Below are 17,698 nucleotides of genomic sequence, written 5' to 3' on the forward strand. Positions count from 1 at the left end.
GTTTGGGGGAGGGTGGGGCTGCTCTCTTCATTTGCTTGGGCTTCTCATTGCAGTGGCTTCTCTAGTTGTGGAGCACAGGCGAGTAGGGCACACCAGCTTCAGTGGGTGCCAGCACTCTGGTTCAGTAGTTGTGGTGCATCCGCTTAGTAGCCCAGAAGCATGTGGGATCTTCCTAGACCAGGGATCAAACCCATGTCCCCTGTGTTGGCAGGTGGATACTTAAGCACTGAACCACCAGGGAAGTCCCACCTTACTTAGTTTTAACCTTCCCTACTAGTCAATGCACTTCACTGAAGGCAGGAACCTTGTTTGTCTTTTTCACCTTAACCTCCAGCAGTTAAAGCAATGCCTAAAAGTATGTGAATGAATGACTCTTATTTTGTGTTCTTGGGGAAGTCTGGAGCAGTGAATTACTTTACAAATGCAGATGCTTCACACTTAAGTAGTGTTCTCTTTAGCAGAGCAACAGCAAAACACACAAATGAAAAAATTCCACACACTCAAAACATTTTGTACTTTAAAAATGATCGGTGCCCCCAAACTTACCCCCTCTCACACTGAGTCCCTCTGTATCTACTTTAGTATTATCATCTGCCCTTTCAGGTCCTTTATCATTTCTAATAAATGGGTTTTTGTTTCTAAACTGATTTGTAAGAGCCTTTTATCGTTTGTTTTGCAGACTTTTTTTTTCCCCTTTCTGCCTTTTGACTACTTCGTCTTTGTTTTAATCCTAAATCTGATCCACTCTAGTAAGGAGGTGCGGTCTGACCTGACTCCAGAAAAATCAGGCAAGGCTGGTTGGGTGGGAGGGTTAAAGGACACGGTAGCAGGAGAGAACAGTGACTCTCAAAAAGAAAACAACTATTGATTGTGCAAGACCGAGCATGCTTACCCTCCCGGGATCTTGGCTACCTACAGCTACTAGTACCCTGCTTGAGCCCGCCGCCGGGCGCGTCTGTTTGACGTCACCGACGCTCCGCACAGTTGACTCAGGCCGCGCAAACTCCGTGGCCGTCTACGGCGCGCGCAGAAGCGAATTTTCTCGCGGCGCCGGAAGTCCAGAGCACATGACCGGGTGACAGCGCTCGCTGGCCTGCAGGGCTCGCTTTAGGTGTTGCGGCACGGGATGGCGGAGGCGCCTCCTGTCTCAGGTACTGTACTGGCCCTCGCAGGACTGGGCCCCTCTCGGGGAGCGGAAATTGAGTCAGTGACGAGTCCTAGGGCACTGGCCATTCGTATCGCGAGAGTGGCACGTACAGGGGTTGGGGATAGTGGCTCGGAAGGGCCAAGCCACGCGCGTCGTGCGTACCGAGGTCTTAACCATCCTTGGCTGGTGGCGAAGGCCGGCAGCTGGGTTTCCAAGAAGAGTCGGTTTGTCCCGCTGAGTCGATGCGGGTGTCCCGGCCTTTCCAGGGCTCATCCCGGCCTTTCTGGGGCAGTGATATCCGACAGGCGGGCGTCGGCCCGTGACGGTGGCTCGCTCTCGACGCGCGGCGGGATTGCTCGCTGCGCTTAAGATGTATTCGTGCGTCCTGGGGCAGCAGCGCGGGCGCGAGCCGAACACTCGTGGTTTCCAGTCTCAGCTTGCCATGAGCTCGCAATGTGAAGGCTCGTTTTCCTCATCTGTGACTTGGGAGTAAATAAATCAATTACTGTGAAGGTTCCCGCCGCTACTGTACGTGTTACACAATTGTTAGCTTACTTCCCCTCCCAGAGTTGTCTCTGTGTAGAGACAACTACACATAGAGACAGCCTCATCTGGCTGTTAATGTAACACGATTTCCAGTTACTTCAGGGTAACTTGGATGTTTGTTTTCCCAACTCTTTGGACAGTGACGGAAAAGGAGCATTTTACATAGTGATCTCAGCGCACACAAATATAAAAACGAACCAGAAATTTCAGGAAGCAGTGGTTTTCCTTATTATCTCCAATACACTCTATACTACATATTTCGTTTGAAAAAATTCTTGTCACAACCCACTACATAATTTGATTTCATGATCCACTCTTTCTGAAAAACAGGGCAGCAGTTTGCAGCATGAGGTTCATGAACAGTCATTAATTTGAGTCTTAATTCTGCAACCTACCAGCTGTTGGGGCACCAAGAAGCCTATATATATATTTGTGTACTTGGTGGCAGGTAAAATGTATTTGTTACCGTGGATCTTGGTCAAAAACGTTGGCTAACACACTGCATTGGTGTACCCTAGTCCATTTTTTGTTTGTTTACCCTAGTCCTGATTTAGGTATTAATTCATCTTGGAGGGTAGGGACCACATTTTGTTTTTCTCCCACTCACTCTTCCCAGATCCCCTAAATTGGATCCCTTGATCTTCGTATCCTGCATCTGGCCCATTTCTGCACCATTCAGTGTTTGAAGCAGAAATAAGTGGGGCTAGTTGTGAATCTTATTTTTGGCCTCTCGTGTTGCTCTCCAGGTTACAACCTCTTGTCTCATCTATTGAGGCAAAGTCTGGTAATCCAAAGACCTCCCCACTTTGTCTCCTCTGCCTTAGTTTGCTTTGGCCTTAGTTCCTATTCCATGTTCTTATTTCAGCATTCTCTCTAGCCCACACCTCCATCCTCACTCCAGTGGAATTCTCTTACCTGCTGTTTTCGTGAAACACCAAGGGGTATCTTTTTACCCATGGATAGACTCTCCAGTGCCAACTTTGTCTCTGGACTTTATAATCTGCAGTGGGATTTTCCCTTACTCTGCTCCACCCACCTGTAGGTCACCCACCATGGTATTATCTTGGATCTCTAGTACCACTTGCACTATAGCCAAGCCTTGGGGATGAGATATCCTATTTAGTAACTTCAGCTGCTCAAAATAGTGAAAAAATAAAGGTGTCTCAGATTTTTGTGTCCAGTTTCCTGTGCCCTTTTCCCCTTCCTCATATCCCTGAGTGATCTGAGGGCTTTGTCCACTACTTCACATTTGGTGGAACACATACTTTATATGAATAGATGCTGCTCTGTCTAGATTCTCAAGTTGAGTCAACTCTTTGCTGGTTAACATGAAAACACCCTCTTCGTATCCTTTAACCTGGCTATTCTGGACCACTTTACTGACCTTTTTCTGCCCCTCTTACAACCTTGCTTCTTAGAGCAGGAGAAAACTACACAATACCTACTTGGTCTAATTTACCCATTCCCCCCTTAAGTTCTCTCTTACGTATCCGGAACACCTTCTCTGCTACCTTCTGAATTTGTCTAATCTTCTTGCCATTTTTTAAGGCTCTCCAACCCCATCCTCAGAATCCTGCCTGCGTGAAAGCTTTGCGGACAAATCCTGGATTGAGTGAGAGGTTACCTTTATGATCTCGCTCAGTTCTTAAGTATATGTTTCTATGATACCTGCTACCCAACTTCTGTCAATGGAGTGTAATTTAAGAGCGTGGTCTGTAGGGTCACATGGCCTGAATTCTGAATCTGCTCTGGAATACCCCTGTGGCCTTGGGGAAGTTACTCTTTACGAGTCTCAGTTTTCTCATCAGGAATGTAAGGATTAAATGAATTAACGTATGCAGAGTGCTTAGAATAGTGCAAGTACCTAATAAATGTTAGGGCTTATTATTAAACCTGAAACTTGCAGGCTGTGCACTGAAGCCTTTTGTGGTCAGGTCTATTTCAGATAGTCTGTAATCTTAACGGCAATAATAAAGCACTGTTTTAACCACTTTATACTTGTTACTAACCTTGCTTTAATCTTCATAGCAACTCTTTGATGTAGGGATTCTTACTATTCCATAACTGGGATTAAATAACTTGCATAAAAACACAAGTGATGGACAGGGACTTAAATCCATCTCCCAGGCCCTGCTGATTCAGAGAATATTCTATATACTAGGCATAGTCTGACTTTGCTACTATCTGGTTTTGTATCCTTAGGCAAATTGTTTCATCTTTGGACTTCAGGGACAAAATTGACTACAAGGAAGCATGTGGCCAGCGGAGGTGGGGGATGGATGAGTAGGTTGAAGGGGCATAGGCTTAATTTTTGAGACTCTGGGATTCTGACCGTATTAACAGAGGTTATGTATGGAAAACCTAAAATACATTCCAGGGGGGATGAGGTGGGATGTATTCTTCCTGCTAAGTACATCTATGTGAAATCTTCACTTAAATTCCACAATGACCCTTTGAAATAGTATTATCAGCTTTTGTCATGTATGTGGAAACTCAGGCTAAAAGCAAGCAAATGATTTTCCTGAGCTAATACTATATACTGGAGGGTCAGGCTTTAAACTGATTTTGGCTGACTCCAAAGCCTGTTAACTTAATATTATGCAATGCTACCTTAGAGTTTTGAAAGACCACATGGAACCTACCGATTGATGTCTCATCCCTGAACTGTTCGCTGACCTTACATTTCTCAACAGAAATAAACACATTTATAACTAATGCCTGATAGCCCAGGTGAACAGTTTTACTTAGCAGTTCAGCAGTGGCTGTTGGTAAGGCTGCCAATCAGTCTTCCACAAGCAACTTGAACCCACCACCTTCACAGAAAACACAAGCCTTGTGTGGAGACTATTTTATACAAAGTCCTTAGGAAGAGAACTGTTAGGTCTGGCTTTCAGTCTTTGGGGCTTCATGAGTGACCAATTAATTTCTTTACTTACGTGTCTATTTCTTACGTCCTAGGTGCTTTTAAATTCAATACGGATGCTGCTGAGTTCATTCCTCAGGAGAGAAAAAATTCTGGTCTGTACTGTGGGAGTCAAAGGAGACTAGATTCTAATAGAATTGGTAGAAGAAATTACAGTTCACCACCTCCCTGTCACCTTTCCAGGCAAATCTCTTATGATGACATCTCTGCTGTTCATCAGCACAGTTTTCATCCTTCGGGAAGCAAACCTAAGAGTCAGCAGACTTCTTTCCAGCCCTCTGTTACTAACAAATCTCTCAAGAACCATGGCCTTCAGAATCAACCTTGGCAGAAATTGAGGAGTGAAAAGCAGCATATCAGAGTCAAGAGAGCACAGGGCCTCACTGACCAGACCTCAGAGGCACCTGGCCTAGAAAGCGTGGCCAAGTCAGAGAGTGGGACAAACCTCAGAGAACACAGTCCTTCCGAGAGTGAGAAGGAAATTGTCGGTGCAGATCCAAGGGGAGCAAAACCCAAGAAAGCAACCCAATTTATATACAGCTATGGGAGAGGACCAAAAGTCAAGGGGAAACTCAAAAGTGAGTGGGGTCACAGAATGACTCCCAAACCTGAGGAGGCAGGACCTGAAAACACCAAACCAGCAGGGGTTATCCACCCTGAGTCTTCGGATGCTTCCTCTAGAAAAGTAGTAGCGGATGGGGCCAGACGCGGCGAGCAGAGAAGACACCCACAGAAAAGGTCTCCCTGGGAAGTGGAGGGAGCCAGGCCACGACCAGGCAGGAATCCACCAAAACAGGAGAGCCAACGACATACAAACGCAGGGTCCAGAGACAACATGGCCTCCGTTCCAAAGGATGATCTTAATGAAAGGCCAGCAGAGTCCGCCTGTGACAGTGGGAACTTGGCAGTCGTCAGCAGGTCTTCTAGAAGGGCTGACCCAGAGAAATGTGCTGTAAGGAGGCAAGATCCTCAGGTAGCATCTTTTCCCCGAGGCAGACAGAACCACATGCTAAAGAATGTGGAAACACACACAGGTAAGCCTACCTAAATGGGTGGAAATGTTTTCTTTCTTCCTTTTTTTTTTTAATTTTAATTTCTGAATTGGTAATACACTCATACAATTTAGAAACCAGAAAATATAAAAAGGTACACAGTAGAAAGTCTTTCTGTTCTTGTTCATCGTCTGCTTGGGTCCTGCCATCACCTGCTCCTCTTCCCAGGAGATAGCCACTTACTTAGTTTTTATATATCATAAAAGTGAAAGTGTTAGTTACTCCATTGTGTCCAATTCTTTGTGACCCATGGATTGTAGCCCACCAGACTCCTCTGTCCATGGGATCGCCCAGGCAAGAATACTGGAGTGGATTACCATTTCTTTCTCCATTATATATTATAGCAAATACAAATAAGGAATGTTTTTCTTAATAAATAAGGAAATTAGTAAGGGTTTTAAAAAGCACAGATACGAGTGATATAGATGTTTGGCTACAAGATTTTTTTGAATTGTCAAAAAACACAGGTAGGGATGGTAATGTCTCTACTACTTCTAGTTCCAGCCTGTGCATCATCTCTTGTCTGCTCGGTCGCAACAGTTCCTGACTAATCTTGTCATCTCCAGTTTCTTTTAGTTCACTCTTTACATTAGCATCAGAAAGTGGTATTTCTGGGACTTTCCTGTTGGTCCAATGGCTAAGACTTTGAGTTTCCACTGCAAGGGGCATGGGTTTGCTCCCTGGTTGGGGAACTAAGATCCTGGATGCCATGCTACACAGTACGCCCCCAAAAGTGATATTTCTAAAACACTTACGGAGCTGTGTCACTCCCCTGCTTGATTCTGTTCACTTTTTCTCATCACCTGCAGATTCTGCCTTACACAACAGCCTCATCTGCTGCTGCTTCAGCCCCCACCACATTTTATTCCCTGGACTCTGGTACTATCATCTTTCCACACGGTTACATATGTGGTCCCTTCTGTCTACACTGGCTACTAACTACTCAACTCACTGGTGAATTCATACTCATTATCCCTTTATTTACTTATGGCTGTACTGGGTCTTTGTTGCTGCTCAGGCTTTTCTCTGGTTGTGGAGAGCTGGGGCTGCTCTCTAGTTGCAGTGCTCAGGCTTCTCATTCCGGTAGCTTCTCTTGTTGCAGATCACAGGCTCTAAGGTGTGCAGGCTTCAGTAATTGCAGCTTCTGAGCTCTAGAGCACAGGCTCAACAGTTGTGGCACCTGGGCTTAGTTGTTCCAAGGCATGTGATAGCTTCCCAGACCAGGGATTGAACCCACGTCTCTTGCATTGACAGGCGGATTCTTTACCACTGAGCCATCAGGGAAGCCCCATACTCATTTTTCAAAAGCTATAGTTTAGTCACATGTCCAGAAAACTTTTTCTCACCTCCGCAGATAGCACTGATCTTTGCTTGCCGGGTGACACGTCTTCCCCATCCACATACATGCTTCTGTTGGAGCACTTAGCTTCACCACTGGAAACCATCATTTGTTCACGTGTCAGTGCCCTCCACCAGTTGACATGTTCCTTGAAGGCAAAGACTAGCTTTCCTTTCATTGTTATATCTCTGTTGCCTAACACAGGTCTTAGAACACAGTAGTTACTCAGCTCTGGCTGTTAGAGAGTTCTTCTTTACATTAAATTGAAAACTTCTTTCTGGTAAATCCCCTCGTTCAGCTTCTGTCCTCTGGAGCTACACAGCAACTAGTCTCTCTCCTCTCAGCTTCCCTCCCACTCATGGCAAGTCAGTTCTTTGCAGTATTGAAGACACTTCTCATTTGCCCTGCGTATATATTTTATCCAGGATAAGTAGGTTCATTCCTCCAGCTCTTCCTCACGGACCATGCTGGTCTCCCTCCAGTTTAATGTAACATACAGCCTAACACACGAAGCCGCCACCTGCCCAGGCCTGTTTTTACACAAGCGTAGTGATCTAGTTCTCATCTGCTTCACCAGGCACTCCTTCTTGGGACTTTGATGAGTGTGAACCAAGACAATATTATACCACATTTGTTTTTGAATTCTCAAGGCTGGTTAGCAGTTTCCTGTTGCTTCATAACGAGTTGCCACAAATGTCATGGCCTAAGGTAACACAACTTTACTGTGTCACAGTATCCATGGACCAGAAGTCTGGATGCAGGTTAGCTGAGTTTCTGCTCAGGGTCTTAGAGGACTGCAGTTTGGCTAGGGATGCAGTGTTTTCTGAAAGATGGGGTCTTCTTTGATGCTCACTGGTTGTTGATAGGATTTAGTTCTTTTTTTTTTAATATATTTTTTTAATTTATTTGACTGCATCATGTCTTGGTTGCAGCACATGGGATCTAGTTCCCTAAACAGGGATCAAACCCCAGACCCCTGCATTGGGAGTGTGGTATCTTAGCCACTGGACCATGAGGGAAGTCCCGATAGGATTTAGTTCTTTATGGGTACAGAATTGAGGTCCCCATTTCTTTTTTTTTTTGGCAGCACCACATGGCATGCAGGATCTTAGTTCCCTGACCAGGGATCAAATCTGTGTGCCCCCTTCAGTGGAAGTACAGAGTTTTAACGCTGGACTGCCAGGGAAGTCCCAAGGTTCCCATTTTCTTGCTGACTGTTGGCTGGGTGTCACTCTCAGCTCTGAGGGCCGACCTGCAGTTCCTTACCACGTGGTTCTTTTCACAACATGGTAGTTTATTTCTTCGGGGCCTGCAGGAAGCCATCTGCTCCAGATTCTTTACATGATTTCTGTCTTTGATCACTAGACTCTTTAAAAAGCACTCAGTTGATGAGATCAGCTCCTCCCGTGCTCAAGGGGAGATTATCCAGGGCACGCACACCAGGGCTGGGGGTCCTGGAGGCCGTGTCAGTTCTGCCTAACGAATCTCTTGTGGCATCACATACCGTCATTTTCTTGAGACCTCTTTATTCTTTTTTTTTTTTTTGAGTAAATGCTTTGTGCCAAGCACTGTTCTAGGTACTAGGAATACAGCACTGATGGCATTTACATTCCTGGCAGGGAAGACAGGCAGAAAGCACTTAAATGTTTTAGTCAGTCAGGTGATGATAAGAACTAAAATACAAGGCAGATTAAGAGGACAGAGTAACAGGGGTGCCAGTTTACATAGGTTGGTCTCTTTGATGAGGAGGCATTTGAACAGAGACGGGAAGGAATTGCAGAAGTGTGCCACATGGCTTTCTCGAGAAGAACACTTTAAGTAGAGAGAGAAGCAAGTGTAAATCGGGGTGGGAGGGACAGTGTCATGAGCAGTGAAGAGGTGGGTAGGAGAGGAGGTCAGAGAGACTGCACAGGCAGGGTTGTGTAAGGCTCTTAGATTTGGTTCTGAGTCAGAAGATGAGAAGCAGCTAGGAGGCTGGGAGGCTTTGCGGGAAAGATGATCTAAAATGATCACCCAGCTTGATGTATAGGGAGTAGGCGCTAAGGATGCAAACGGATGAGTTAGGAGGCTTTTGCAGGAATTCAGGTACTTGATGGAGACATGGATTAAGGTAGTAGTGGTAGAAGAGGTAAGAATTGGTTAGAGTCTAGGTGTGTTTGGAAGATGAAGTGGACAGGATTTACAGATAGATTGGATGTTGGATGGAGAAAAACGAGAGGAGTCCAGGATGTTGTGCCTGAGCAGCTCAGAAGGCGAGATACCACTCACTGCAGTGGTAACGCTTGGGGAGAGAAAGCGGTGTTTTGTTTTTAAAGTTTTTAGTTTGGAATAATTATAGACCTACAGAAAGATTGCAAAAGTAGTACAGAGTATTCCCATATAGTCTTCACCTAGCTTCCTCTAATGTTAACATCTTTGTCGAAACAAGAAATTAACACTAGTACCATGGTGTTAACTAAACTTCACACTTTGTGGGTGGTGGGTTTTTTTTTTCTTTTTCTTTGCAAGGCTTGCAGGAGCTTAGTTCCCCAACCAGGGATTGAACCCAAGCCTTGGGCAGTGAAGGCACAGAGTCCTAACCATTGGACTGCCAGGGGTTCCCCCAAACTTTATTTGGATTTCACCAGTTTTTCCTTTAATATCCTTTTTCTGCTCCAGGATCCAATCCAGGATACCACATTGCATTTAATCAGCATGTGTCCTTAGCCTCCTCCAATCTATGACAATTTCTTGTTGGAAAAGGTGTTTTTGCATATCTTTTGCTTTGTCTCCTCCTTGTTCAGGAAAGATAAAGAATTTGGTTAAATTTGTTAGAATTCAGTTGTCTACTGGACAATAGATCTGTTAAGTAGAGAGTTGGATATAAAATTCAGGGAAGAGATATGGACTAGAGACTTAAATTTGGGCATTGTCAGTGTACAGATGGTGTTTAACAGACTAGAGGAGGTCACCTAAGGTGTGAGTGCAGTTAGAAAAAGAGTGAGGGTGGAGCCTACTTCATCCTGGCTGTAAAATGAGCATCCACTAAGGGAAGTGGAAAAAGAGTAAACTGAACTAGGAGGTGAAACGTTCTAAACACCAAAGAAAGAAACTCAGAGGAGGGAGTGATCAGTTGTGCCAAATGCTATTGATCAGCACAGAAGGGTGACTGCATACTGACCGTTGTATTTGGCAATCTGAAGGTTGTTGGTCTTGCTAAGAGCAGTTTTAGTGGAGTAGTAGAGATGAAAGCTTGATTGGAATGGAGAGAGGCTCACCCTAGATATGCCTCCATGGCTCTTTGAGAGCCGCCTTTGTTCACCCTCACTCTGTACTGAGGGACCAGCACTGCCTGGTCCTCCCAGCTGTCTGGATCCCTCATTCTGCGGTAACGAAATCCCCTACGTCCTTAAATTGTTTCAGCTGTGCCCCCTCTTAAATGACCTGTGGCCTCCTCTCGGGTCACCCCTTTCCTTACAACTTTAGAGCCTGCTCTTTTCACTTATCCCACTCACCTTAGTTTCTGGAAGATGGGAAGAGCACACTCCTTCCCCACGGTCATTTCTACACTATTTTTGTTCTACCATTGTGTCATTTGAAGCTAATGCTACAGAACCTTTTCTCTCCATCACCTTCCATGTCTCATCTTTGTCATCTGTTAGCCTCCAAACCTCCCAACCCTCATTTATTAATGCATCTAGCCTCTATCTTTTCTCTGCCCCATTGGTTTTCAGGGTATAGTCCAGATTAGCAGCCGTCAGCAACACCTGGGAACTTGTTAGAAATGCAATTTTTAGGCCTCACCTCAGACTTCATAAACAGAAATTGTGGGTGTGGGGCCCAATAATCTCTTCTCTTAAGAAGCCTCCAGGTGATTCTCATGCAGTTTCAAGTTTGAGAACTACTGATTTACCATAAATCCTGCGGTTGTTCTGGGTGACTGGAATGGTCATGTGGGTTTTTTGATCTTGTCAACTGCAGTGACCTGCACTTCCATTCCTCCACCACATCCACTACCAGGGAAATGACCCTGGGGATGCCCCATCTCTGCAATCCCAACGTCCTGTGTGCTGCCTTCTGACCACAGCCTACTGTCCTTTTGGCTCTCCCAGTCTCTTCTATCCACTGCCAGTTCTGTCAGTCTCTTCTCCTTCCCTTCTTCATTCCCTGCTTCAGGCTGGACCTTGCTGTATGTCATTTGAAGTGTTGACCCTTCTGCCAGGACATTTTGAGGAATCCCAACCCTGGATGGTTGCTGCATCCAGCTTTTCTACCCTGTCTGGGTGACAGAACGCCATTCCAGGAAATTGTGTAACAGTACAGACTCGGTGTTCATTCACCCTCTGAGGGAGGCCTTCCTGATCACCCTATTTCAAACTCTTAATACTTCCCCCACCCACCTCTCACTAATCTCTTTGCCTGGCTTATTTTTCTCCATAGCACTTGTCACTATTTGTTGATACTGCTTATTTTCAATATTTATTTGTTTATTGGCTACCTTCCACCATAAGATGGCAAACTTCCTAAGGGGAGAAGATTCTTTTCTGTTTTGTTCACTGTATATCCTTAGTGTCTAGTATTGGGTTGGCCAAAAAGTTCATTTGGTTTTTTCATAACATGTTACAGAAAAACCCAAGCAAACTTTTTGGCCACCCCAATACATCGTTGGTTCTCAGTGAATATTTTAAAATAGTGGTCTCCAGTTTGGGCTTCCCCCAGTGGCTTGGTGATAAAGAATTCATCTGCAGTGCGGCAGCCACAGGAGATGTGGGTTCCATCGCTGGCTCAGGAAGATCCCCTGTAGGAGGGCACGGCAACCCACTCCAGTATTCTTGCCTCGAGAATCCCATGGACAGAGGAACCTTGCGGGCTACAGTCCATTTGGTTGCAAAGAGTCAGACACCAGTGAAGTGAAGGAACGTGCATGTACGCTTGCTCACTCCATCCAGCTCAGTTGGCTTTCATTGCCCACTTTCCCTTAAATGACCTTGGGCAGCTGTCCTTCCCATTTTCATTTAAGACTACTACAAACCCTTCCCACACTTATTCAGACCTTCTTGACATTCACTGATCTTCCGACCTCAGCAGACCTCCTTGCCTTTTACTTTGCTGAGGAAGGGGAGGTCATCACTTAGAAAGGACATACTTTTCTCAACTTTTTGCAACTTCAGAGACATCTATGCCTGTTCTTCCTTTTCTTTCATTCTGAGATCTCCTTATTTCCTTTCATCAACCTTTTTACATCTGCTCCTCCATGTTCTCTGCCTGAAGCTCTTCCCGAGTCTGGGGAGATTCCCAGGGAATCTTCCTGACCCAGCAATCGAACCCACGTCTCCTGCATTAGCACACAGATTCTTTATCACTGAGCCACTTGGGAAGCCCACCTGTGTGCTGTACTGACTTAAAAACTTTTACCTGCAGCGCCTAAACTCTGCCACAAGCCTTAGACTGACACAAATAAACGTGATGCCTGACATATACCTCAGACTCAGCAAGACCATCGTAAACACATTGATCATGCTTACATTGCTTTTTAAAAACAGCTGCTTTAAATAAGGTGGCTTGCTAAAGTTGATAGGTAAGTAATCTTACCTCTCTTTCCACCATCCAGATGTAATCAGCTTTGACCTTTTAATCTGTTTCCTTAAAGAATTTTTCAGTGCTCAGTTTTACATAGTTGAAATCATATAATAATCATAAGTTTAATCCTTTTTTGCTTATTATAAATATTTCCCACTCATTAAGAAATTTTGGTAAACTTTAATGTATATATGCCATAAATAGATATGCATTAATATTTAAACAGTCTCCCCCCTTTTTTCTGATATATTTTAAATTAAATTCCAGATATCAGATTATTTCACCTTCATGTATTTTAGGTTACATCTGTTTTAATAGTGTGACCATTTTCTTACATAATCACAGTGCCATTATTGTGCTTAACAAAGTTAGTGATAATTCCTTGAAATCATCTAATACCCAGTCTACAACTGAATTTCCCTGTTTGCCTCAAAAAATGTCTTTTTACAATTGGATTTTTCAAGTTAGGATTGTTTTAGGTATTTTGTTTTTAATAATTTATTGGTGTATCTGAAAAGTTTGTAGTCACTTCTACAGAGAGGTCTCTAGTCACTTCTACAGAGAGGTCTCTGTTCTGATTATTTCACTGGGTTGTCCCTTTCTGTACTGGCGTGCTGTCAAAGTGTAAGTATAAAGTAGACAGCAGCCATGACTGAGGAATGGTGGAGGAGCCCTAGTGGGAGAGGGTTTGGGAGTGAAGTGCCAGTGTCAGGATAGGGCTACACCCAGCCCGGACAAGAGTCTTACACCTGAAATGTGATAGTTCACTGGCACAGAGCTATTCTTGGTTAGTGCCCTGTTTTACATATGTTACACATTTTGATAAAACTGAAATGTTGGTGAAAGAATTATACTGTCTCCCTTTCTAGTGTCTTTCTAGAACCTTTTACTGTCATTTATTACTTTCTTTTATTCATACAGCAAGTATTATTGAGTGCCTTCTATGTATAGTTAGGAAATAAGGTAAAATAAGTGAAATATATGATATTAGACCTAAGTGATAGGAAGGAAGACTAGAGAGATATGGAATGCTTAGGGGAGTGGGTTCCAGGTTTTAAAGTGTGGCCAGAGACTGTCCTGTTGAGAAGATCATATTCTGAGTAAACACCTGAAGGGGCTGAGTAGCTGAGTTGTGCAAATATCTAGGCAGAGGGAAGGACAAATTGTAAAAATCTCCATGCAGGAATCTGCCTGCCAGTTTGGGGCTAGGAAGGAGGCTGGTGTTGTCTCAGAGTAGTGGCCTAAGGAAAGAGGAGTCACAGGTGAGGCCTGGAAGATGGTGAAGGGCATTGTAAAGATTTTGGCTTCCAGAGGCACCTGATGGAGGAACCTTTGACAAGTTCTGAACAGAAGAGTGTATCTTCTAATTTTCATTTGATGGGCTCCCTCTGGTGGCTGTGGTGAGAATAGCCTGAAGTGGGCAAGGGCAGAAGTAGACTAGTTGGGAGGCCATTGTAATAATCCAGGTGAGTGGATAGTGGCTTAGACCAGAGTGTTAGCAGCAGAGGTTGGATTCTGGATCTGTTTTGAAGGTAGAACCAGCAGGATTTGTGAACATACTGAACATGGGATGAAAGAGACATGGGAAAGGCTGGAATTTGTAGGATATTCAAAGTTGACAACTGTCACCACTTAACTAAATGTATGTGCATCCTAGTGGTCAGATTTCACTGTGACTGGACTTAGAAGCATCACAGCAGTGATTTCTTAACAAGCAATAAATTTAATGAATAAGAGAAACAGTAAAATAAAAAGACAGTCTTCAGGGTAAAAATTGTAGTGTTCTCAGATATGTTCCATACTTCACTTAACCTTTCTGCGTGCTTTAATTCTAACTCAGTGCTGTTCTGGAATGGTCACTAGGCATTTTCTATAAAAATCACCCCAAGTATAAGTCTTACTGGCCATTCCTCTGCCCCAGTCAGCTTCATATATAAATGTCTCAAACTTAAATCTTGCTCTCTTATGGGCTTTCTCTTACCTCCAGAATCTTTCAGAATCTTCCAAATGTAGCATGGTAACTGGTAGGAAATATAATTAACTTTGTTATTCAGAAATGTTAACCTATGCAAGGTAGAGTATCCCTACTTTTAAGAAAGAATCTGATTCCTTGGTTTTTATAATAGAATTCAGTTTTATAATGTATCCATCTGTGTCTAGAGCAGATCAATTTCCCTTTCATCAGTCACTCGCAGTATTTTCATTCCAGGCTTTCTCCAGAGGAAAAGCACTACCTCAGAAACTTTACTAAAGCCTAAAACTTTGCAAGGAGAGAGGTTATGGAACAGACTGGATGATACTCATTCATTCTCTTGACTCGTTCATTGAGAGATATCCCTGAGCACCTGGCATGGTCCAGGCAGTGGGAGTAGTATAGTCATCAGGGCCCTGGTCCTGCCTCCGGAGCTGACAGCATTGTGTTCTGTATTTCTTTTGACACTGAACTGGACAAACAGAGTACTCTTAGGAAGCTAATATTATGGAATGATTAAAATGTGAACTTTCGAGTTCACATTAATAGTGATGATTTGAATTTTGATTCTTAAATTTCTAGTTATGTGATCTTAGGTAAACGGTTTAACCACTCTGAGCCTTGCTTTCTTCATCTAAAAAATGGTACCTCTGTTATATCTTTGTTAAGAGAATTAAATATGTATAAAGTGCTTTAGCACAATAATCAGCATGATGTATTTAAGGTTAGTTGTTTTACTTTTTTAACTTAATTTGGACCTGATAACAGATAAAGTAGTATTGTGAAATAAATGTTCAAAATAAGGACTTAAAATAAGGAATACACAAACACTATGTACTCTCAGGTCTGGCTACACTTGGGATTTAGAAAGATTTCACTGAAGTCGTGTTTGAGGCAAAAGTCTGGGAGTGGGTGAAGGTATTGAGGAGTAGATCTGGGAGGATTCTTATGACATCATACCCTGGTCTCTCTCATAGATGCTGAGCTTCTGGAACCAGAGACTGTGTCTCCTTCAGTCTAGTAACCCTACCATGAGGCTTGTGGTAGGCACCAAACCTGTCTTTGTTGAGTGAACAACCAAAGACTTCCAGGGTATCTACTAGAACCGTCTCATGACCATGGGTTGTTGAAACCTGTCTAGGCTTAGTTTTCTTGCACCCGACCACTGCAGCTTCACGAGCTCCTCCCTAACGTCAATTCACGGATATGGTAAATTCGAAGAGGGCAAGGCATGGTGCCATGAGTCTCTCCTATGAACTGTCTAGCCATGTGTTAGGAGGAGATACTGGTGGGATCCTGGGCAGTTTCTTGGGAATGTTTCCTCAGATGGGTGAATCCCTTCCTGAGTCCCAGACCTGCTTCCTGAGTCCTCCATCTCAGCATACCCCTGCCCCTTCCCAGCCTGACACTCTGAACAACCACCGTGCTCAGAGCCAGACATCCCTTAAAATCTGTGTGTTTGCATTCTTCTCTCAGATGCCTTGCTGATCCTTGGTTGACTAAGGAATGTTTTTCTGTGTTTGAGTTTCTCTGTTTTGTTTTTAAACAGGTTCTCTGATTGAACAGCTCACCACAGAAAACTACGAGTGCATGGTGTGCTGTGAGTCGGTCCGTGTCACAGCCCCGGTGTGGAGCTGTCAGAGCTGTTACCATGTGTTTCATTTGAGCTGCATAAAGAAATGGGCCCGGTCTCCAGCTTCTCAGGCAGGTCAGTCATTTCTCTCTTCTGAGTAGTTTTCCTCATCCATTTGGTATGTTCAGGTTTAATTCTCCTTGAGTATTTTATCTGCAGGGAGAGTATGGTGTCCTGAGCACATATTTTGGATGACCACTATTAAGCTATAAATCTTAAACCAGCTAAACATAACACATTAAAATATACTTAAGGTACAACATAATTAGTGACTTTTACTGAAAATGGTTGTTTTATCCAAATAGCAACTATAGAGAACAGCTTTTAAAAAATTGAGGTATAGTTTATATACAATGTTACATAACTTTCAGGTGTACAGCATAGCTATTTGCAATTTTTAAAGGTTATATTCCGTTTATAGTTACTATGAAATATTGGCTATATTTCTTGTGTTGTACTGTAGATCCTTGTGTTGTACTATAGATCCTTGTAGCTTATTCATTAGAAAAGATTTCTTGTATAGTTTGCTTTAGAAAATTTATAGAAAGCAATATTTAATTTACTCTTAGGATTTTGAATTTGCTATAGCTTTAAGAGATCTTCTCCATAGTATTTTGTGGGCTTTTCCTGAAGTTATAGTAATATTTAGGGATAATGCAAATATTATCAATTATATATGGTTTCTGAACTTTGGCTCTCCTAATTTAAAACATTTGGATTTTCCTGCATGTATGCAAGTTTTTTTTGGCTTCCCTGGTAGCTCAGCTGGTAAAGAATAACGGGCCATGCAGGAGATCCCAGTTTGATTCCTGGGTCGGGAAGATCCCCTGGAAAAGGGATAGGCTACCCACTCTAGTATTCTTGGGCAGGATAATGTGAGTATTATTAATAATATATGTTTTCTGAACTTTGGTGCTTCTAATTGAAAACATTTGGGTTTTCCTGCATGTACTCAAGTATTTTATCCTACCTTTTTTTTCAAACCAAGGTTCAGATGATTACTTTGATACTGAAAATAATAGAACATTCTCCCGCAGAATAAAAAGTTAATCTCATGAAATGCTGGAAATGTTAACTAAGACCATGGTGATAATCATACTGTAATATATAAATGTGTCACATCAATGCGCTGTGCACCTTAAACTCACACAGTGTTATGTGTTGATTCGATCTCAATTTTTAAAAGTAGGATGAAATGCATACCTACTTTATTCACAGTATTTGAAGTCCTTATAAATGTAAGCCTAAATCCAATATTTAAGCAAAGCATTCAGTATTGTGAATTTTTTCTTTAAAGTCTGATCCTTAACATGGAAACTGCTACCACTGATTAGGTATTAATGACTTTCTATAGATTTAAAATGTTTTAAATTACATGTGCTTTTGTAAGGAAATTATTTTGATTTCCTGTCATTTTTCTTGACAGATGGCCAGAGCGGTTGGAGGTGCCCTGCATGTCAGAATGTTTCTGCACATGTTCCTAATACCTATACTTGCTTCTGTGGTGAGTTTTTTTTTATTTTTTAA

The 17,698-nt window shown here is 43.1% G+C and overlaps 1 protein-coding gene across 2 annotated transcripts in view; it reads left to right on the forward strand.

Annotated features, from left to right (window-relative positions):
• The first annotated feature begins 1,012 nt into the window (after positions 1-1,012).
• Positions 1,013-17,698, forward strand: part of LOC120866238 (transcriptional repressor NF-X1) — a 65,230-nt gene continuing 48,544 nt past the window's right edge. For both annotated transcript variants that reach the window (XM_040243819.1, XM_040243828.1), the window contains exons 1-4: positions 1,013-1,151; positions 4,652-5,650; positions 16,088-16,246; positions 17,598-17,675. In XM_040243819.1, coding sequence (XP_040099753.1) covers positions 1,127-1,151; positions 4,652-5,650; positions 16,088-16,246; positions 17,598-17,675 — 1,261 coding nt within the window. In that variant the 5' untranslated portion in view covers positions 1,013-1,126. The remainder of the gene's footprint in view (positions 1,152-4,651; positions 5,651-16,087; positions 16,247-17,597; positions 17,676-17,698) is intronic.

The sequence above is a fragment of the Oryx dammah genome, unplaced genomic scaffold, assembly GCF_014754425.2.
Source record: "Oryx dammah isolate SB20612 unplaced genomic scaffold, SCBI_Odam_1.1 HiC_scaffold_1, whole genome shotgun sequence".
NCBI lineage: Eukaryota > Metazoa > Chordata > Mammalia > Artiodactyla > Bovidae > Oryx > Oryx dammah.